The sequence below is a fragment of the Megascapheus bottae genome, chromosome 19, assembly GCF_031878675.1.
Source record: "Megascapheus bottae isolate mThoBot1 chromosome 19, mThoBot2.hap1, whole genome shotgun sequence".
In the NCBI taxonomy this organism is placed as follows: domain Eukaryota; kingdom Metazoa; phylum Chordata; class Mammalia; order Rodentia; family Geomyidae; genus Megascapheus; species Megascapheus bottae.
The window spans coordinates 5,710,996-5,734,988 of record NC_143527.1 but is presented as its reverse complement, the minus strand read 5'-3'; the positions used below and the strand labels follow the sequence as shown (position 1 = coordinate 5,734,988).

The 23,993-nt window shown below is 35.9% G+C and overlaps 1 protein-coding gene and 1 pseudogene across 1 annotated transcript in view; one reads left to right on the top strand and one right to left on the bottom strand.

Moving 5' to 3' along the window:
* The window catches only part of Ccdc102b (coiled-coil domain containing 102B), a 140,578-nt gene that overhangs the window by 58,364 nt on the left and 58,221 nt on the right, over positions 1-23,993 (top strand). The window contains exon 7 of the mRNA XM_090353530.1: positions 22,744-22,860. Within this exon, the coding sequence (XP_090209656.1) occupies positions 22,744-22,860 (117 nt within the window). The remainder of the gene's footprint in view (positions 1-22,743; positions 22,861-23,993) is intronic.
* Positions 9,156-9,248, bottom strand: LOC150049577 (U6 spliceosomal RNA; annotated as a pseudogene).

Below are 23,993 nucleotides of genomic sequence, written 5' to 3'. Positions count from 1 at the left end.
AATGGAAAATGTGGAGGTTGATCTCATGAATGTGCAAAGCAGTGATACAGGAAGAGCAAGGGAGAAGCACAGGCTAATGGACGGTTTGTAACCTACAGCTGCACACTACCAGGAAGTTCTGGCAATTTCTTCCACAGTAGTATGACTGCTGTAACGATCCTGTTTTCCACATTACAAAAACCTAGAGGACACAATTTTGGCTGTTTAACCCTAAAGGAACAATATAGCTGTCACATGACTTACGCACTACCAGATTATTATCCATGCATTCATATTTTCTGTATCAGTTAAAATAAATTAAATACTATAGAAACATTAGCTATATATTCTGTGTAGTAAAGTATGTTATCAGATAAGTATGCAGGAAAGAGAAATGAACATAGAAAAGAACATGAAGAGAAAAATAATGAAACGCTAAATACTTTATCTAGGTAAGTGATTGGCAGATGCATGAACAAAATACTCAGATGAGCTTATAGTATTTATCGTTACAAAGGTATCTAACTGAACATGATGAATTGCTATGAACACTCGTAATTAACATTTCTTGAAAGAATAATTTACCTTTCACAGATCATGTTATGTTCCAAGTGCAGGTGATTATGAGTCTGCACAGTAAGGTATTCTAAATGTAACTAATAGAACAAATGTTTATGGTAGAACTAGTCTTGAATTTAACTTGAGATGAACCTGCATGTCCTGTCCTTAGCCACTAGTGTGCAGTGCAGACTTGATAATAGCATTTAACGTCTCATAAACCTTTCACTCGAGCAACCTAACGTGTACGTTCCAGTCATCTTGCGAACAAAAGTTGCTGTTTTCACTTGGTTTATCCCACAATATGCATTAAAATCTATACTGTCTGCAGAGGTGTGATTTACTGGTCACAAATCTGTAAACATTTAAATGAATAAACATAAACGTACAAAGACAGAAAAGTGGTTGTGAAGTATAAATTGGGTCTCTCTCTGGTGCCCCTCTACCTAATGATAAAGTAATTCAGGTATGATGTTTTCAATAGATGCAATATTGATAGAGACTTCAAGATAGGAGAAATGTAAAATCTAAAATTTTAGAAGATTGTATCTACTTATTAAGCTTTTTATTTTCTTTTGTGCCCACCCTAAGGCATGAACTCAGTGCCTGGGCCCTGTCCCAGAGTATTTTTGCTCAAAGCTATCCCACTTTACCATTTGAGCCATGGATCCGCTTCCAGTTTTTGTTGTTGTTGTTGTTGGTGGTGGTGGTGTTTGTTTGTTTTGGTGCTTAAGAGTCTCAAAGGACTTTCCTGCATGATTTCCAGATATTAGCCTCCTGAGTGGCTAGGATTGAAGGGTGAGCCCCTGGTACCTGGCTCAACTACTTTAGCTGTTGATTATATGTTTCAGTAGAATAAATTGCAACACTGAAAAGTGACAATAAATGAACAAATAGTTTTTATTTTACTGATGAAAATTATAAACAAACTCATAAAAACATGATTTTCACTATTTATGTTGAGTTTTAAAAAAACCTCTCCATTTCCTAACATATTTTTTATTTTTAAAATGTTGTTGAACAAATGTATGCTTATATACTTAAAAACTTATAAAAGAGGACAAGAGCTTTCAGTTTTCAAAACTAAATAATAGTCTCATGCAATCATTCATACACATGTACACAGAAAAATTATTTGTACAGTGAATTATAACAAAAGAATTTTACATTCTATTTAGTGATGCCATTGTAGAGTGTAAAATATTCAAAGCTAAAATGCAGTTGACTGACACTCAGAAAATGTTTCTTGCATCATTAAAACTTTACATGAGTATTTCTCTCTCCCTTTCTGAAATGTCTGGTATTGTTCTTCACTTTTATCACAGCAATTTATATGTATAAATATTTGAATATGACAATTCTTTGGTTGGTGCCTGAAGTTGTTAGCAACATATAGGTGTAGGGTTCAGAACTGCTGATGAAAAGACTGCCATTTTTTTACAGCTAAAACAGATGGACATGTTACACCTAGATTTAAAAACTGTATCAAAAAGCTAAGCGTAGAAAATGGCACTGTGGCTCAAGGGGTAGGGCAGTAGCCTTGAGTTGAAGAGCTCAGAAACAGTGCCCAGGCCCAGAGTTCAAATCCCACAACCAACAACAACAACAAAAAGAGTCAAGTGTACTTGAGAGGGAAATCACTGACATCTAAATGATAGAAAAGGTGAGAAATTAATTATAAAATCTAAGTATCTAAAATTCAACAATTTTAGGAATAAAAGCAGTTAAATCAAAAATATTGTTTCTACTTTCAACTTCAAACTTATTCAGCCCTTGTTTATAAATCTGTACATATCGATTTAGAATTAGAGTATATATTCCAGCTAACCTGAAATGATTATTCTCTGAAACCTCATGTTTCAAGGTGATCATCAAATATTCATGCAAGTAATATTGATTGCAAATAACTAAAATACATTATTAAAAAGACCCTTTTATTCCATAATGGAAGTGATTGTTTAAGATAGGCTAAAATGTTATAAACATTTTAAAATGAAAAATGAGTTTTATTTTTCTTGAAAATCTTGTGCTTTAATGGAATACACTTTTATTAAGGCATCTCTTTATGATTATAAAGTATGTCTAATAGCTTGTAATTTATAATGTTGTCATAAATATTTATGGGTACATATTTTGAATTACCATTATGATATTTATAAAGTTATATTCAAAACACTACTTTTCTTATTTGGGAAAGAAATAGAATTACTTGCTGCGTGCTGGTGGCTCCCGCTTCAGGGTATGAGGAGATTAGGGTTGTGGTTCAAAGCCAGCCTGGGCAGAAAACTACATAAGACTCTTATCTCCAATTAACTAAGCCAAAATTCATAAGTGGAGCTTTGGCTCAAGTGATAGAGCATTATCATTAAGCACAAAAGCTTATAGTTAGCTCCCAGGTCCTCAGTTGAAGCCCCAGGACCTGCACACACACATATCACTTCCTTCAAGATGGATCCTTTTTGTCTATGGCATCCTTCCAGTGAGATTTTCCTGCAAAGAAATGTGTGAGAAGGGGAGAGACCTTCCCACAGTGTGCAGATCTTTGTGTGTTTGCTGTTGACCTTTCCCGCTGAGATTGCGCTTTCATGAGGGTATGGATCAAGTCTGCTGTACTCCGATCCGCTAGCCCAGCACTGAACACACATGCTTAAACTCTGGAGGCTGGTGTTAAATGAGCAACACTTTTCTTACTAGCTGGACGGGCTTGTCTTCTGAACACTGGCCTGGCTCAGGTGTGAACGGTATAGTGAAACCATGGCCCTGGCTTTCCCTAGCTCAGGCGCTCCACATCCATCCAGGGATTGAGGGAAATGGAATGAGCTTTCACCTCTAAAGTCCTATTCATCATAAAAGTCTGTTCAGCTTCTTCCCTGTAGACATAAATTAGCTTATGGGGCTTAGAATAAGACAGATAAAACACCATATTAGAATGATGTGGATATATAAGAAAAATGAAACGTATGGGACCAACTGTGATGATTTAAGTACCTTTAAGACCTTTTTAAACAAATGTAATTAAGAATAATATAAGCATTAGATTACGTTAGTCTGAATTAATTAAACTGCTAGTGGATAATTTATAGTCATTGCTAAGGTAACCCTCAGAACATTGAGATGACTTACTTAACTGTTAGACTATTATGAGATGCAGGAAAGAAATGCAGGCAACTCAGAAGACATTTCACTTGTGGAATCAAAATGATAAAGAGAAAGATAGGTTACAATAAGGCAACCTGCCATTTATTTAAGTAAGGCTACTTCAAAGTTTTAAGCATAATAGAAAGAAGCCAGGGTTTAGGGAGGAAGATGGTCAGAAGAGAGAAGAAAATAACCTTAGTTCTACCCAAAGATGGAGCAGAGCTTTAGAATCCCATAAGGCTTTCTATGTCTTGAGACTCACACCAAGTGAGTGCTAATTATACAGAGATACACTCCAAAGAAGATAATAAACTGATTGTATAAGAAGGCAGAGACCAGCACATACCAAAATTATATTAAGCAAATAAGTCAGACCCAAAGAAACATAGGCTGCATGGTTTCACTCTTTTTTAATAATTAAAATAGGACAATAAATCTACAAGTAAATCTAATGGATAGTAAAAGACAAACAATTACACTTGGACATGAAAAATTAAACAGGACTCTAAACATTCACACAATGACTGGTGGAGGATATTCTTAGGAGAGGATCACAAGGGCTCAATAGCTATTTGTATGTGATCATATGAAATGATGAACTCTAAGAAATGGAAATGGGTTTTTTAAATCTTTTTTCTCCTCTTGACATTGTTTTTGATTTATATACCTTATGTGAGTTTACCTGATTTGGGGAAAGTAAGAGTAAGTACAGAAATGGTGGGACAAAGGATGCATTAATTCAGCAATTCATTAGAACCTATATTGAAAATTAACTATAAAACTTGTAGGGTTGGGGAGTCAGGAGGGAAAAACCTGGGAGAAAATCAGGGAGGAGGTGCCACTGCTCAAATAGAAATGTACACATTATCTGACTTATGGAACTGTAACTTTTCTATACATTACCTTTACAAAAGAAGCCAGTTGATGTTTAATTACTCTACACAAATCAGGAGTTTGAAAATAATGGTGAGAGTAAATTAAAGAAAAAGAGAGAGGAAAAAGTCTCTAAGCAAGTTATACAGGGAATCAAATGTCTTGTTCCAATGAGAGCTCATAATGGATGAAATACTCTTGTTTTAATGCTTCATGGTGGATTGCATTACTGGTCTCTACCTCAGAAATCTAATTTCTGAGCTTTCCTATTGGCTCTTAATTTTTGCCTGTATCTGCTCATTCTGTAGATGAGGAAGGATCTTTCAGTAACCAGTATTGGTTTTTTGAATGAGAGGATGCAGTGTGCCACTGTAAAGGAGACCTGCCATTTCTTCTGCCTTCTTTTACCCTAACGGCCCATCGACCCTCACCCCAATACTGTCACCAAATGTGTGGGTGTGTACCTAATGGAAAATCACATTGAAAGTCACAGTGTAGGTTTCCCATGTTTGGAATTTTCTCTTCATAATGTAGAAATATTAGAAACCATAAACTTAAAACTGGACAGTATATAATTCTACACTAATTGTTACATTACATACGCCTTTTGTTTTTTTTTTTCAAACGATCTGCAAGTGTTCTCAGGTAGGGAGTTAATAATTTGTAGAGGCTTGGAAAAGACAAGTTGTGTACTGTAAGACAGATTTTGAGAGATAAACGGATGAACTCATTTTCTTCTATTCATTTGGAAGTTTGTTTATTTTGTCATGGATGGTAACCTGAGCATTTTATATTCATACATGTGAAAGCTAAAATACAAAACAATTTCTAGATTGGCATTTGACTAGTGTGTACTTAATGTTATTAAAGTAGCATGGAAAAAAAGATGGAAATGAACCATGCAGGGACTAAGAGACAGCTTGGTTCCTTTGAATGAGAAGAGACAAAAGTAAAAATCCTCCCAAAGAATATGAAACCAAATGATCAGACAGACACAAAAATACATTCACAAACCTCTTTTCTTAGATCATTGAAATGTACATTCCCGTCAATATCATTTTGTTACACAAACCAGCCGTGTCCAGGTTGGGCCTACGTTTCTGCCCACTCCTGAGTGGAGTTCTTGCTTCCGATCATTTCATGGGTCCTTGGTTGAATGTTAGGATTGTACCCTGGAGAATAGGCCATATTGTTGTAGATTATCTGGTATTCAGTTTTACTGCTCTGATGAGAAGGGGCCATGAGCATTACACGAGCAATACTTTTCTTGGGTTGTGCTGCATCCTAAGCAGTATCTAGAATTTCAGTGGAATTTAGGAAATCACAGTGGTGAGGTTCTTCAAGCAGTCATTTAGTTTTCCTCTAGGTATTTCTGGGTGGTTTGAAAACACATTGCTGATATTCAAAAAAAGAGAATACATTTCAAAATGCACTTAGAAAGGGAAATTGTCACTTGAGGCCCTTTTTCCTTTGTAAGATAATGCTGAAGTTATGATTAAAGCCAGTGAAAGATACAAATCTTTGTTTAGACTAAAACATTTTATAGTGTGTTCACAAGGAGATGATGATAGAATCATATAGGCTGAGTCTCATATGAATAATCTGAAAACATTAAAATATTTTCATTCAGTTCACTGTATTAGGAGAATTCATTTAACTCATCATGGAAACATTTAAAATTATAAATAGAGGTACAGATAAATATAAATGTATCTCTGTCTTCATGGGCTTTCCCTCTTGGAGATTTTGATTTAATTGGTTACTGGTTCTTCTCAAATATCTGTTTTAAGAGTGTCATCATTATACATACCAACATGAGATCCACTGCTACAAATGACCATATCACAAAGCTGGATGGGATCACCGACAACCCAGATACAAAGTGTGCTGGTGAAGGTCTTATGTCATCCTGAGTCTGGTACTGGCTGATTATTTTTGGTGTAATGGTGAATGTATTTTGGAAGAGACTACAATTTGAAGCCGGATTGATTAAAACAGATTTCCCTCCCCAAGGCATGTGGCTCTCCTTCAGTAAGATGAAGGTTGAAGGCCTGAACTCTTTCTACCTGCCATTGAGTAACCCTGAGTAACTGGGAGCTGGTCCTGCTGGCAGACTTGCCAACTCAAACACCAGCTACCTGCCTAGATTCCCAGCATTGCAACTGAAGAGCTTGGGATTTAGGCTACGTTTTGTAAAGATCTTTTGGTCTTTAGGTTTCTCTCTCTGTGCGAATGCTGTTTACCTGGTCAGGAACTTCAACCTGAAATATGATGATTTGTTTAATGAATGTTTTGTTTATAGGTCAACTTAAAAGTACTCTTGTATGTACTATAGAAAAATGAGTTGTACTAATGGGTATTTGAATTATTTCTTTACTTTGCACTAAACTGGTTTTGATTTCCAAAGAAGAAGGGGCACAGTTCTCTGTAGACATAGACTTGCAGTGAAGTTAAAGAAGAGTGTGTATTCAGGTGTCCATATTTTGTTTTTGTTTTTGTATTTTGGTTGGTCATGGGACTTGAACTCTGGACCTGGGTGCTGTCCTTGAGCTTTTCAGCTCAAGGCTAGCACTCTACTACTTTGAGCCACTTCAGTTTTCTGGTGGATAGTAGGAGATAAGAGTCTCAGGGAGACTTCATTCATTCAGTGGGCTGGCTTTGAACCATGATCCTCAGATCTCAGCTTCCTGACTAGGCAGGATTACAGGTGTGGGCTACCAGTGCCGCGATGTAAACTTGTAGCAGATGATGGTTTCAGTCCATCGACTTCTGGTTTATGGGCCTTGCATATTTCTGCTGCACTACTCTGCTTGCTTGGGGGTCCTTTTTTGCAGCCCTTCTACGACCTGGATATAAGTCCTAGGGAATGTCGTAAGAAGGTCTCATGCTTTAGTGTCATTTTTAAAATGAGATGTTTGACATGTAGTAGTTTAAATTTCTAGTTCTGCTTTTTACTTTGGCTTTTTCTCCAACACTGTTTTTTTTTGAATTCCTGCACATGGATGATCTGTCTAGAAATTCATTGTTTCCAAATCAAAGTTAAGTAGAAGATGAGGTAAACTACCTACTGGAATACAGGTTTGTATTCCTTTCTCATTGGTTTGTAGTTAATTCTCTTCTCTCCAGTGTATTTGATAATGCACTGAACATTTAAGTGAATATTACATAAAATACAATGTTTAGAACTCTGTGTTTATGAAGTGTACGCTTGAGAGTGATAATTCCATGTAGCAACTAAGGCTTTTTGTCAATAAAATAATGATCAACTTTTCTAGAAGAAAGGCACTGTTAGATTAAAAGTTGGTTTGCATGTTGAGCAGTTAAAAATTCCAGGATTTTTAAAATTGTAAATAAAGGTTGCTTGATGAAGTTTTGTGCTCCAGCATTTGGTTTGTAGATATTTAGAATGGTTATATCCTCCTGAAGAAGGATATAACCTTCTTTGTCTCTTCTAACTAATTTTATTTTTTCCATATAGTTCTGTTGTAATTAATAGAAGGGTTACATTATATTCACCAGATAGAAGGTGCATTACTTCACATACATTGATACCCTTTCTCATGTCTTGGTCCCCATTTCCCTCCCCCCACCCCAGCCCCTCATCTCGTTTTCCCCCCTTCCCTATCCAACTTCAAATAACCAAATAATCATATGTACAATATATCAGATAACAAGGTGAAATACTGTACCAATATGAGATAACCAAGAGACAGCAAAACAGATGAGAGATAACGGTACATAAAGGATAACAATCACTCATTATATGGCTTTTGTTTCTATATCCTGGAGGTCCTTTCATTTATCAACATACTATATGGCCTTATGTATCTAGGTTTTGTTCAATTGTAAATCTCTACTAGAAGAGCCCAAGGTTTTTACTAATTATGACAAATGAGGGAAACTCCATTTAGAATGGCCAGGATCAAGAAATCTAATAACAACAGATGCTGGAGGGGATGTGGCCAGGGGGGATCACTACTACACTGTTGGTGGGAGTGCAAACTCATTCAACCACTATGGAAAGCAGTATGGCAGTTCCTAAAAGACTAAACATAGAGCTCCCCTATGACCCAGCAATTCCACTACTTGGCATTTACCCAATTGTCCAGGAAACAAGGACATACTAAATCCACTAGCACAACGATGTTCATTGCAGCACTATTTACCATGGCAAAGATATGGAACCAACCCAGATGCCCCTCAGTTGATGAGTGGATCAACAAGATGTGGTATTTGTACACAATGGAATTCTATGCTGCTGTCAGAAAGAATCATATCGCCCCATTTGTAAGGAAATGGAAAGACTTATAAAAAAATCATATTAAGTGAAGTAAGCCAGACTCTTCTCACTAATTTTAGTTTGAAGTCTATTTTATCTGATATAAGGGTGGCAACTCCAGCCTGCTATGGAGGCTGTTTGCTTGATAGATTTTCTTCCAGCTTCTCACTTTAAGAATATGTTTGGGGATTTTTTTGGCAAGAAGATGTCTCTCTTGAAGGCAGCATAAAGATGGATCTTGTTTTTTGATCCAACTAGTCAGTCTATGTGGTTTAATTGATATTGAGGGTTAGGCTTGAAAGGTGTTTGTTAGTTCCTGCCATTTAAAAAAATTATGGAATATTTCATAAATGTGCAGGGGCCTTGCTAATCTTCTGTATATCATTCCAGTTTTAGTTATATTTGCTGCCAAAGTGAGCACAGGACATTTTCTTAAAGCTTTCATCTTTCTGGGATATGTATGCTATTTTTTAAAATACATTTTTCAGACTTCCAAAAATTTTTAACTGGTCTCATTCTCATTCTAAACACATATTTGGTTCCCACCTTTTTTCTTTCCCCTTAATTGTAAAGAAATCAGGATGCACAGAACCTGTGATCCCAGGGTCAGTCTTCCATATCCCAACAGGTGGCGATCTTTCCCACTCAGTGTTTTCTTACTCAACACAGGGGCATCAGTCAGGGCACAGTTATAGGTAAATGCTTTGGGCCTCCATTTTGAGGTAAAAACAGCCCACTTTCATCCCGTGAGCTCCTCTGTTGCCCCAGCCTCTGACTGACCACAAGGTAGATGTCTGCAAGGGGACTTAGCAGGAAGAATGCTAAGAAAATTCAGAATGAAAAGAGGTTCAGGAGCAAGCAGGATTGCTGACTTTTGAACTATTTATATTCATCATCATTTTGACTGTCTCTACTACATATGAGTTATTTCTTTTTTTGTTGCTTTTGTTTTTGCTGATTCTGGATATCTGCATTGTGTACTCAAAAAGACAAAGTCCCAAAGAAAAAAAGTGATTCTGTCAGCTATTTGTCTATGATCACTTTCTAGACCCAGACCTTCTAAGGATGCCATGTGCTTTGAGCAAGTTTGGGAATACATTAGCAAATTTTAAGTCACCTAAATATTGACAGACTGTGAGAAATATGAAATACAAAATGCTACCAGTCAACCTTCTTTTTGGTGTTATGAAATACATGGAGAAATGACTGGATTTTCAATCTTTCCTAAGATTCTTGTGCCATAAGCCCAATTAAAAGGTTCAAGTCAGATTCACTTTCAAACTGAGATTACTTCAAACAAGCTCCTTGACATGTTTGATAAATTAAAAGACATAACCTCTGTAATCCTGAAGACCCAGACAAAAACAAACACAAGCACAAAACAGCCTCAGTTTTTTATACATTTTAGTAGATTTATTGAAGTACGGGCCATTTATTTCACTTGACTTATATAATTCAGTTGAATAACAGCATAATCAACTTCAGAATATTTTCAATAATTACAAAAAAAGCTGGTACCCATTAGCAGTCACTCATCATTTCTCTCCAACCTATGGCTTCAGATAATGTTGTAAGATGGGAATACAGATTTGCTTTTCTGGGTATATTATATGATGAAATTATAGACTGGCTTCTTTATGTGGGTTTTCATTAAAATTCCTACAGTTTACCATATTAGAACCTTTTTCTGCCATGACCTAATAAAGGATATAAATCTGCTCATTCTTAAACACGATGATTTCTTTTTTGGTTGTAGTCTTCTATAAGAAAGACACTGGTATTTGGGAGTGTTATGCTTGTCTTGGGTAATACATTACATCTTGGTGCTGATCTGAAACTTAGGGTGTCACAAGCACCAAACAAGATCTCTACCCTTTGAGTCATCAGACTCTTAGTCCATTTTCAGAGCCTAGCTTTTGTCTTGCTGTAGTCAGATTGTGATTCTCCAGCTTCCACTCCCAAGATGATATGAGTGACAGATTTAAGATGCCACACTCAGCCCAGGGGAACTATTTCAAAATTACTTTCTTTGCATGAGAACTGTGGACTAGACCTTACATTTAATAGTACTGGGATACATTGATAGGAAGAGATGGAGTCTGAAATAAAGGAAATCCATGCTAACAGGTGAAGGACATTCTTTTACTATGACTACTATTATTGCTGTCTTTTTCATTTGGAAAAATTGGAATTATGTACTGTACCCTCAGTAAAACATATTCAAATGTGATCACTTGACCTGTCCTAGTTTTAAACTATCATAATTATGTGTAATTTCAGCAACAAAATTAAATTTAATGCTAATTCATTAAAAATCGATTTATCTACAAACAAAAATGTGAAACTTACTTTTACCATTATAATGTTCATGTAGCAGATAGGAGCTTTCCTATGAGCTGAAAATAACCCAGAGCTTCAGAGGAGGGGGAAGAAGAGGGACAAAGGAGTTTAGAGATAATATTCTGCCAGGATTAAAAAGTCTGTAAGTATGAAATTGAGGTCACTTTCAAAACAAACTGGAAGGTGCCTTCACAGAGTTTTGTCATAAAATTGCAATAATGATTGATTTATTTGCAATAGCTACAGTTGAGGAAAATATTTATTATAGAGATGCAGAGTCTTTTCAAGGAATCCTTTGTAAAGTGAATATTTGAGACATGTTTCACTTTGAAGAGTGAGATGTGTTCCAAGTCTTAAAGTACTGCATTTACTATTGATGGTTTCAGACACTAATAAACTCAGATCTCTCTTATTCACGGTAAAAAGATTTTTATTGCACTATGGGAAAGTTTTCCTGTGAGTATGCCAACCAACAGCTTACTTCAAGATCCATCGAGGCACTGCTCCAGTGCTGAAAGCTTTTATCAAGCAAGGGATCAAGAATTGGAGCAAAACTAGCTGATCCTTGAGCAGGAGGTGAAATTATGTATCTTTATTTAAGAAACAACTTATTCTTTATGTTTGTTCCATTTCCTTTCCAAAAATGCACAGATATTTATTTTATATGCATACACACATAATTCTATGAATGTGCATATTTTAACCTACATTGCTTTACATATTAATGTAGTATTTCTTCTTGTATTGATACGCTACTACCATGTTCTATTTATCCTTCCTTCATCTCTCCTGAGGTTCTTTATTATCTTCCTCTACGCTCAAATATAAATCCATGTATATATGTACATATATAACTATATACATAGATGCATAGAGTACACGTGTACATAGTAATGACAAGTACATGCATTCGTCTAGAGTGTTGTAATTTTTAGACCCTGGAGCACATTCTGCATGCTTTTCCATAACTTTTGTTGCTTTTCCAACACCTTACGGACGCAACACTAAATCAACTGGTGCAGTGCAAAGGCGCGTCTCTAATGGCCACTGAACGCTTCACAGCGTGATGGTCCCTAGTTTAATTATTTCTCTAATGATGCACATTATCTCGCCTCAGCCTTTTGCCCCTGTGAGAAAGGCTGCAATAAAAAATAAAACCCACAACTTTGCACCTATATCATTACCAACTGATGTTTTTATGCTTACTCTATTATTTTTTTAATCTCTCAGCTCATGGTCTGATTAACAGTTATTGAGTGCCCAGAAGTCTAACCAGGTGTTAAGATTCTCCTCCTTCTCCTTAGGAATGATTTTGGAAAATTGCATACCATGATATTCTTGAGTACATTTGCATGCACTGCACTGCTTGTGGTGGGTCCACTGGTCTCCGTGGCTTCATGTTCACAGGAAGATATATATGTGGCATCTCATAGCTGGTGCTAGGTTTTTGTCTACAACCCTTCACCCAGCATGACTGTTTAGAGAGGCTTTCCAAAGTGCTTGCCTTCTCTCTGGTTGTCTTTAAAGGTTTCTTTAATCATTTGTTTTAAGGAATATAACTTCTCATGTGTACTGCGACAGCCTTCATATTTCACTGACCTATTGTTTATTGATATTCTAGAATCATTGAATAGATACTTTTTTAAAAATTTAAGAAAACGAAATCCTCCATATGTCGGTGTATTTTTTCCAGCAGGAAGACTGTGGTACCAACAAGACTGATACTTATTGCCTAGAATCATAGATAATTAGGAGTAGAAATAGTATAATATTCCAATTCCTTCTTATTATCAATTGTAATAGTTAATAAAGAAAATGTCTTGTGTTTATTCAGTTCACTTACAAGGCTCGGTTTTGCAATCATTTCCCCCCTCTTCTTTACCACATCACAGAGTAATGAACTGGGACACTGCCATTCACTCTCTATGGCTGGAAAGTTTTAACATTTTTAATTATTTGCTTCATAGGAGAAACTTACATGATGAGTTTCAGTCTGTCATAATTAATAGTCTCTCTAATTTTCTTTTTTTTTTTTTTGCCAGTCCTGGGCTTTAGCTCAGGGTCTGAGCACTATCCTTGGACTTTCTCAAGGCTAGAGCTCTACCACTTGAGCCTCAACACCACTTCCGGCTTTTTTGTATGTATGTGGTACCAAGGAATCGAACCCCGGTCTTCGTGCATGCTAGGCAAGCACTTTAACCACTAGGCCAAACTCCCGGCCAGTCTCTCTAATTTTCAAACTTTAACCTAGAAAACAAAACCTGTTCATGATTCCCACTGAGTACAATAGACAATATTCCAGTAATGCTTAATACTTTATATATTCTACTGAGTGGCAAAATTCACTGGGATTATTCTGTTCTATGCCTGGAATAGACATTTGTTCCAAGGGTCCTGCAATCTGAGAGAACAGTATCACATCACATGCTTAACCACCAGCAGCATCATTCTTTCTGGCCCTGTCAGGGAAAAGAACTGGGAAATTATACGTATCTGGACCCCTTCGGATTTCTCCTCTGTTCTTACCAGGTTCTGAATCCAATTATAATCTTTTATCTGTTACTTTTTGAATTTTTGCATTTTATTCTTGTTTCTGTTCTCCCAAGGAATTCTCTATCAGATATATTTTCTTTTTGGTTCCTTCTTTTGGTTGATACTAAAATGATTTATATTTTCTTTTTCCCTTTGCTTTTTCATCTTGAATTTTCTTATTTTCAAAATAAGGAGTACCAAAATTTACAAGAATTCAATTACAAGGCAACTCTGGAAAACCACTCTGAGGAGTCCTATAGAAATTCAGAGTAGATGATGTGTGTGTGTGAGTGTGTGTGTGTGTGTGTGTGTGTGTGTGTGTGTGTGGAGAAAGAGAGAGAGAGGTTCTAATATTGACTATTTTTTTAGATTTCATAGACATAAAGCAAGGCAAAGTGAAATTGGCTTACTTTTATTTCTAATTCTTCTCTCATGGGATTACAGTTCTTAGTTTTCATCTACTTGTTTTCACACTAATTTTTATGTCATTGATCTTGTTTAGATTGCATTGAACACTTTTATTCATATTTTTTGTTTTCCTCTGGCAAACACACATTTCTAGAATATTTCATTTTTCAACACCATGTTTTTTATTGCTGGTAATGACATTATTTATTGCTTATTTATTGCCTAATATATGATTCAACTGTGATCCTTTATTGTTTTATTTTTTTTTCATATATGTTTTATTGTAATTAATAGAAGGGTTACATTATATTTGCCAGATAGAAGGTAACATTAATTCACATACATTGATACCCTTTCTCATGTCTTGGTCCCCATTTCGTATTATTTTCTTTATTCCATACACAGTTATACTTATAATAAAAAGGATCAAGAAACATTTTATAGCTTCACACCTCCAGAGGTCACTATATTTAGTATTATGTCTCCGAAATGACGGCCTTGCCCTTTCCCAGAGCTCCACTCATGATGTACGCGACAGCTCCATCTGCACCATCCGTTTCTAGGCCTGGCTTGCTGTGCTGCTCTGGAGACAGGGCCTGTTCTCAGTAGTTGCTCTCAGTGTGCGGGATGAGTTTGAAGGAAGCAGTGTGTTTTCATTTACTTTATTTCATTTTTAGATATTTTATATCCTCCTACCACGTGATCTCCTAACATCACTTGCTGTCTTGACCGGGCCTGATCTCTGGATGAGGGGAAGTTTAGGTGCAGTTTTCGGATCTCCCCTGTCAGCCTCCCTTCCTTTCCCTTTCTCTTCAACAGGTGTTGATATTCTGCAATTCTTACAAGTGTCAAGAGATTGCCTTAACCTACTTTTCTCTTAGGATCCCTAGGTCAGACCTGTCTATGGTGTTTGTAGCCATCTACAGAATTTTCGTTTTGTTAATCTTGTTATTTTGATCTTATGGGATTTTATGAACAACCCAGAATAATTGTCCCATAATATCATTCCTACCTTTTTATGATTCATTACAGGCGTAATGCCATGGCTGTCTGTGTTTAGAATTTCAGCTTCTAGATATTGTCTTTTGTAAATAATTCTGCCTATGACAGAAAATTGCAAAAGAGTTTACCTTTTCCATATAAACTTCATCTACTTTGGAAATGAAGAGTATACATATCTCTAGCCTCTAAAGTTATTTAGAAGCATCTTGCCAGAGTAGGAAAAGAGATAATTAGAAATATGGATCACTCAAAAATCAAAGAATCACAAAAATCTTTGGCATTTCAGCTCATTTTGCCATGTAGTTAGAAGTATATTAATATAGCTCAAACAGTGACAGTATTACAAAGGAGTTTCTGTATCTCCTTAACATATGAAGTTAGCATACGTTAACTAAAGAATAAATAAAACTGAAGACAACTCGTATCTCATCCTATCAATAAGTAATTTCACCCATGGATACACAAATTAATTAAAAATATGTATTAATTCATCTTATTACCAAATGAATTTTCAATAAATAATTCATTTAACTTTAATAATTACCTATCAAAACAAGCACTGTCATCTTATTTTTAAGTGAGCATGAATCCACAATAATTAAGACAATTTAATTTTAAAACTTTAACATCAGAGCCATTTAAGACATATATGTTAGATTCAAAATTTCATTATCTGTATAAAATAAAACTACTACAAATAGAAAAGATGCTATATAATTAAAAGGACCTCCAGGATAGTGAAACAAAAGCCATATAATGAATGATTGTTGTCCTTAATGTACTATGTTGTCTCTCATCTCCTTTGCTGTCCCTTGTTATCTCATATTGGTATAGTATCTCACTTTGTTATCTAATATATTGAATTTATTTGTATTTGGATATTTGAAATTTGATAAGGAAGGGGGGAAAACCAAGACGGGTGGGGGGTGTGGGGGGGGAGGGAAACGGGTACCAAGACATGTGAAAGGGTATCAATGTATGTGAATTAACGCACCTTCTATCTGGCAAATATCATGTAACCCTTTTACTAATTACAATAAAAAATAAAAAAAATTAAAAAAAGAAAAGATGCTATAATATGATAATCTGAGAGGAACGACATAGAATAACATAATTACTGTTTTACTGAAATTATTATAAAGTTACTGAAGATTATTACTGTTTTCAGCAAAAGATTTCTTTGAGTTTGGAACCTCATTACTTAAAGTGTAATACAAACAAATTATAATAAATGTACACTTAATTTTAAAACTCAAACAGTGAAAGTCAAACACATCTGTGATCCCAGTTACTCAGGAGGCTGAGATCTGAGGATCACAACTCAAAGCCAACCTGGAGTTATCGCTCTTTAATCAAAGACTATAAATAAAAAGAAAAGCCAGAAGTGAAGTTGTGGCTCAAGTGGTAAAACACCGCTCGAGCAAAGAAGCCAGGGAACTTTGCTCAGGTGCTTAATTCAGGCCCCATTTCTGGTGCAAAACAAACAAAACAATGATTTCAGTAACTTGGTATTTCAAATTGCTTAGATATTTTATTTTAAACTTAAATAAATATACTATATTAAGACAAACTTAAAAATACAAATGATACAGCAACAGGAGAACAGGGAATTGATATACATTATTCAGTCTTATTTTTTTCCTGATGTCTGAAATAAGATCCTCATCTAGTGAATATGTATTTCTGACTGTGTACTTTTAAGGGATGACATTAGATAAAGTATTTTAAAAGAATTTTGTTAAAAAGTGCTAGAGTTTAGGAGTTTGGGAGTGGAGTTTGTTGGGTTAGTCAAATAGAGGATCATGTCATCTGCAAATAGAGATAGTTTAATTTCTCCTTTCCCTATGTGGATCCCTTTGAGATCCTTCTCTTGCCTTATTGCTCTCGCTAAGAGTTCCAGCACTATATTGAAGAGAAGTTGAGAGAGTGGGCATCCCTGTCTAGTTCCTGATTTTAGCAAAATGGCAGGATACAAAGTTAACCTTCAAAAGTCAGTAGCCTTCATGTACACCAACAATACACAAACAGAAGGCCAAATCAAGAAAATGGTCCCATTCAAAAGAATAAAATACTTAGGAATTAACTTAACCAAAGATGTAACGAAATTATTTAATGAAAACTATAAAAGCCTAACAAAAGAAATTAAAGAGGACACCAGGAAATGGAAAGACATCCTATGCTCATGGGTAGGGAGAACCAACATAGTGAAAATGGCCATACTGCCAAAATTGATATACAAATTCAATGCAATTCCCATCAAAATCCCAAAGACATTCTTTACAGAAATAGAAGATACAATCCAAAGGTTCATATGGAACAAGAAAAGACCTAGAATAGCCAAAACAATTCTAGGCAAAATGAGCAATGCAGGTGGTATTAGAACACCAGACTTCAAACTCTACTATAGAGCCATGATAACAAAAACAGCATGGTATTGGCACAAAAACAGACCAGAAGATCAATGGAACAGAATAGAAGACCCAGAAATAGAACCACATACCTATAGTCTACTTGTATTTGACAAAGGAGCCAAAGATATACAGTGGAACAAACACAGTCTAGTCAATTATTGGTGCTGGCAAAACTGGGCAGCACATGCAGAAAACTAAAAATTGATCCTAGCCTTTCACCATGTACAAGCATTAACTCAAAGTGGATTAAAGACCTCAATGTCAGATCGGAATCCGCAAAGCTGGTACATGATAGAGTCAGAAAGACACTGAAACTCATAGGCACAGGCAAAAGATTCCTGAACAGAATCCCAGGGTCACAACAGATGGGAGAGTGACTTGATAAATGGGACTACCTAAAAATAAAAAGTTTCTGCACAGATAAAAACATAGCCACAAAAATAGAGAGATAGCCAACCAACTGGGAAAAGATATTTACCAATAATACATCTGAAAAATGCTTAATATCCAGTATCTACAGGGAATTCAAGAAACTAATCCCCCCTAACCCAACAAACTATTCACTAAATGGGCAAGGGAACTAAAGAGAGACTTATCAAAAAAAAAGATTAAAATGGCAGAAAAGTATATGAGAAAATGTTCATCATCCATGGTCAAAAGGAAATGCAAATAAAAACAACCCTAAGATTCCACCTTACCCCAACAAGAGTGGCCAAGATTTTGAATTTAGACAATGACAGATACTGGCAGGGTTGTGGAGAAAAAGGAACCGTACTACACTGCTGGTGGGATTGTAAGCAAGTTCAGCCACTCTGGAAAGCAGTGTGGAGGTTCCTTAAAGAACTGAAAATTGACCTTCCCTATGATCCTGCCATACCACTTCTGGGCATCTATCCTGAACATCATGACCCAGGATATGATCAGGACACTTGCTCAGCTATGTTCATCTCTGCACTATTCACAATAGCCAGGCGATGGAAACAATCCAGATGCCCTACTACAGATGAATGGATACAGAAAATGTGGCATATATATATATATATATATATATATATATATACACAATGGAATTCTACATAGCCAACAGACAAGATAAAATAATGGTATTTGCAGGGAAGTGGATGAATCTAGAGTGAATCATGTTGAGTGAGACAAGGCAAGACCAAAGGAACAATAGGCGCATGGTAGCCTTAATATGTGGATATTAGATCCACACAGTACAAGAATGATGACTCAATATTTGCATACCCAATGCTATGGACATGGTATGGGAAATACAAACACAACTACATAGACATAAAAACATATGATTCTACAGACATAATGTTTTATTACATAGATTAATATGTATCTGTGATATACAAACCCTTAGCCTAATTTTGATTATGTTCTAAAACTAAGTGCCAGTGATTTTATATAGAGATTCCCTTCTTGAATACTTGTTTGTTAAACAAGTATTTGAAATACGATGTAAAAATCAATGTTACTAAATTCTTTAAAAAATGAAATTACAGTAAAAAAATAGTAGTAGAGTCATAATCTACACTGTGTAATACTACTCTGAGATGTGTTTGCACATTTGTAATTATCTCAAACTACTTGGACTCTAACCTTGTTATACATCCATGCCTGTGAACGTTCATTTTCTTATGCACGGTTTCTTCTATCATTTGTCTTCTTTTATGGGAATAGGGCACTACTCATCAAGCTGAGAGAACTGATTAAATGTCTCCTGGCCTGACGTCACTGATGCTCAATTCTAATACCAGGAGATAAGATCGTGTGCCTCAACATGAAGGCAAGGAATACAGATGGGGTGGTTGGTGACCAGGGTCAATTTTACTGCAGGTTCACAAAATGGCTCTATTTCGGTAGGAATGAGAAACTTGGGCGCATGGGTCATAAAGATACTATTTTGAGTCTGTCTTGCTCATCTGGAAATAAATTTTCAGTAGGATATTAGCCCAAATTATTTTAAATGTGGTGAGTTAGTTTGGATAGGATTTGGGGACTACCACAATTGAAAGTAAATTGAAAGGATTTGGAGGAAGACGGCAATGGGTGAAGTAGCTACTTTGACCTTGGTTAGCGTAAGTAAAGGGGAAAAAACTCGAAGGAAAAGAGGGTTTGTAGGTCTGACATCAGGAAGGTGGAAATGTAGAATGGCAGGGAAGCCTAAGGAGGAGCAGAACTCTTTCTTCAGCTACGACAGTCTCCTAATGAGGGCATTCTCCACACCACTGGTAATTCTGTGAAGCATTTAAATAAGAAAGGCGGAATAGCCCAAGTGCAGCCATGAAGGTGGCAGGACTTTGTGAGATGGATGAGTGTGGCCATACTTCAGAGACCTTGGTAGAGGGAACAGAGTCTCGGGGAGGACGAGTGAAGTATGGAGGGCAGGAGGATTCTGTTCTGTGCATCTCTCACAGTTGCTGCAGCACCATAAATGAAAAGTATTGAGCAGTCAAGTTTGGACAGTTATACACCACACACACACACACACACACACACACACACACACACACACACTTCTTAGAATGCCTGGGATCGCAAAGATAACAAATCTTGAGTGCAAGTGGAATGGTTAACCTTTCGTTTCGGGGAGAGGTATTTGACCTCTTTAAGAAGATGAAAGACAAAAGAATGTGCATGGACGCACGCAGATCTGGGAGTTTTGTTATCAGTGTTTGGGGGTCCTGAGGGTGAGTAGCTTGACTTTACAGTGAAGGAATCTGCATCACTGAGAGGGAAGAAATGGTGGATTTAGTACTTGGAGGAGATTAGATAATGATGTGTGCTTGTTAAGATTGGCATAGATTTCCCTGCATTATTCTACAAAGATCAGAACTTTAGTATCTGTATTAATTATTTAATCATCCTAAGATTATATTGACAGATGAACTGAAAGGCAAAATGAAAACAAGATCTGTCAGGTTATATTTTTGTGTCCTTTTCATGTGAATTTTCTTTCTGAATGAATAAAGAAATGCTTTTATTTGTTTGTTACATAATATATTTGGTTTTAGACATCTCATTTTTTTCCCTGCCAAACTTATCTGAATGCAGAATATATTGTTACATATAATATTGCTAATTATCTAGAAGCAAATTATGGAAGCTATTTCTAAAGTTAGAGAAATTGGCAAATTGCCTGGTTCTCATTAACATGATAGTGAGAAAGAGGATGTTTAAAGAATAATTTTGAAATTATATCATAGTGCAGCCTCAGAAAAGAATGCCTCAAAAGAGAATATACCAAAGAACTGTGAAATTAGGGGCTATGAACTCAAGCCTTTGTTAGGTAGCTTCTCTTACTGTCTTTTTCAGTTGAATAGATATGGTCTATCGCTTGAGGATGGCATTCATACTTCTATAGGATTAATCACTTTTAGCATCTGCAATTATGCTGTTTGTAATTTTCAGTTGCCAATTCACATTGTTACAGCTCCATTAAACTAAAGCTAAACGTGAGGAAGAGACGAAGTCAAAGTTATATCACAGGAATCATTTTACAATAGTAAAATAACTCCTTTATAAAAAGGAGAGGGTAGTTTGATTTCGTCAGATTTCTTCTGCCAGATTTTTAACAGCTCTAGCTGGGCTCTATTTTACTATTTTTATTTAGTTTTCTCTTATGTCCCCTGGGAGGTGCAGTGGAGAGTGAAGACAGAGGAGCTGGAGAAGAGTATAGTCAAGAGTCCAGGGATTATAGGGCCATATAGACGAAAGGATCTGGACTCACATTCTCAGTGGACTGGGGAGCAACTGAAAGATTTGAGTAGAGTGGATTGTAAGTCCTAAATTTATTGTCAACATATTTATTTTTGGATGCTGTTTTGACAAAGGTATGGATTACACATAGAAACACTGAGACTGAGGCTGTTAAAATCCTGGAGAGGTCCTGGTGGGAATCATAGTGGAGAGACCTAACTAGATTTATGATTGTCTGAGTAGCATACAAGAGAGAAGTCAACAAATCCAGTATTGTTGTCTATGAAGAATAAAGGAGGGAGCAAGAAACATGCATTGAAAGATCAGGAGAGAAACAGTCATGAGCCACTGGTACCAGCACGTAATGCCTTCTGCCTCGATAACTCTAGATTTTGTATTGGTTTTGTATTTAAGGAATGAATTCAGTAAGAATTTTCTCCAAATTTCCTTGTTCTCCTCACTACCCTTGTAAGTTTTGGAAAGCTTTGCCTATGCAAAATACGCTTCACTTTTCTGTACCCTAGGGATACTAATAATAATGATGATGATACCTAACACATAAAATTAGTAGTAATGTGAACAAAAGCTAAGTAAAGTTTAGTTCTAAGAGATGGGAATGTGCTTAAAATTATTATTAACATTTAACATTTAATATTAACATTAACACTAACAACACTAGTCTTCCAAATTAATATCACTTTGATTTTAAGTAGACATTGTGACCTCAGCTTTATATCATAATTTATTGTAAGATTATCTAAAATTATATATGATAGTTATAGGATAAAAATGTTTACCTACATAATATAAAGCAATACCTATCACTAAAATATAATATTGATGTGTAACTCTCCATACTCACCACACACGCACATATAGATAGATAGATAGATAGATGGATAGATAGATAGATAGATAGATAGATAGATAGATAGATAGATCAAATTCTATGGTTTTGCAGAAAATTTCAGTTATAAAATTAGCTTTGAGGAAATAATCACTGTTTATATGTAGAGACATTTTCCACTTCCATGAATCTTTATTTAGTAATTTTCTTTAGCAGTTTATTGGCATACATATTGCACATATTCTTCATATAATTCATCAGTCTGAATATCGTGTATTTTTTCCATTGCCCTGGTTTGTCTCTGTTACAAACTACGAACTTGCTATTTATCCTTTATGACAAATAAGTGTAAATAAGATTATAAAATTACCAAGGTGCTCAGACCAGGATTAAGAGACTGGAAATAATTGGGTTAGTTTAAAAATTGGTTGATACAATGTTTAGGAAGTCATTTAGTATAATCAATATATTGGAATTCATGGAGATTTGCTGACTTTTTTTGAATAGCCAGTTATAGTATCAACAACAGCAATAATATCATAGTACCTGATCTAATCTAGACTTAAAAACATAGAGCAAAATGAGAATAATGTGGGTTTTTCTGGTTCCTGCTTTTCTAGCATCATGAGATTAAAATTAAAGTTGTTTCTTGTTTTTGTTTTTAGTTTCATATTATCCATGATAAACAAGAAAATGGAATGGAAGGATTATTGAGGGAAATAAGAGAAGAGTCAGAATCTCAGAACAGCAAAGACCTAGTTATCTGTGAGTTAAGAGCCGAGGTAAGTGAGCTACTGGATGAGGGCCTCAATGCACATGAAAACATACTTGAGCAATTAAATTCTGTTTCAAGTTATATAACTGAAATGCCTTTGATGAACAAGAGTGCTGCTTGTGATGCAATCATGTGTGATTTAAAATTCTATGATGATGTTGGTTTATCATGGAGATGAGCTATCTCAACATAATAAGGATGAGATTTGTCACTCCAGGGAGCGAATACAAGACTTAGTGTATGTAAATAATGCTTACCCAAAGTTAAATGCATTTCTGATTCATAGGTTCATTTTTGTAAAGAAGCAGTGACATTCTAGTGACGTGAGTTATAGGTTGTGGTGGAATTAGCAGCCTTTGGCATCAGACAACACAAACTTCTCATGCAGTCCATTCATTGCACCTAACTGATTTCTTAGGTGTTCCAGGTGGTATTTCTGGAAACATCTGTTTTCCACTCTTTCTACTACCATCAAATAAATTTTCACTGACTTATAAACTCAAAGTGATTTTCCTGTCTTAGAGAAAAAGGAGGAATTATTGTTTACAGAGATAACAGAAGGGGTTAAGGTAGTTATACTTCCCTGAATATTGTGTCACTGCATTAACAATTTGTGTTATAACAGGTGACAATGGATGGGTTTTGGATGCAAATATATCCAAATTAGGAAGCGATCTGAGTGTAGTGAAAATAAAGACCAGATGGGAGGAGATTTCTGTCCAGCATTCCGTTTCGTGGATAATTTTTAAAGACTGATCTCCTTCCTAGTAGGCTCTACTTTGTATCTGGTGACCAGTGCCACGGTCACCAGTGCCACAGAAGGTGCATGCAGTGTGTGGGCCCCTGAACAGCTTCATCACTGCCTGATGAGTCTGGCCAGCCTTTTATGTCTTTCTCTGTGTGAGATAACAGACAGAAATAATAAGTAATAATAGCAATAATAGCTATTGTGCAGGATTTTGAAAAGATTACATACTGCCAGGAAAGCATGACATGTGACAGAGAGCTCTTGTGTGAGTGATTAGAGCCTGGCTGCTCACGAGAACATGTCCTTTCTGCACTGGCTCTGCTGCAGCCTGACTTCTCTTCTGGAAGTCCAGTGAGGGAGCCTTGAGGCAAAGGCAGTGTATTAGGAAAGCC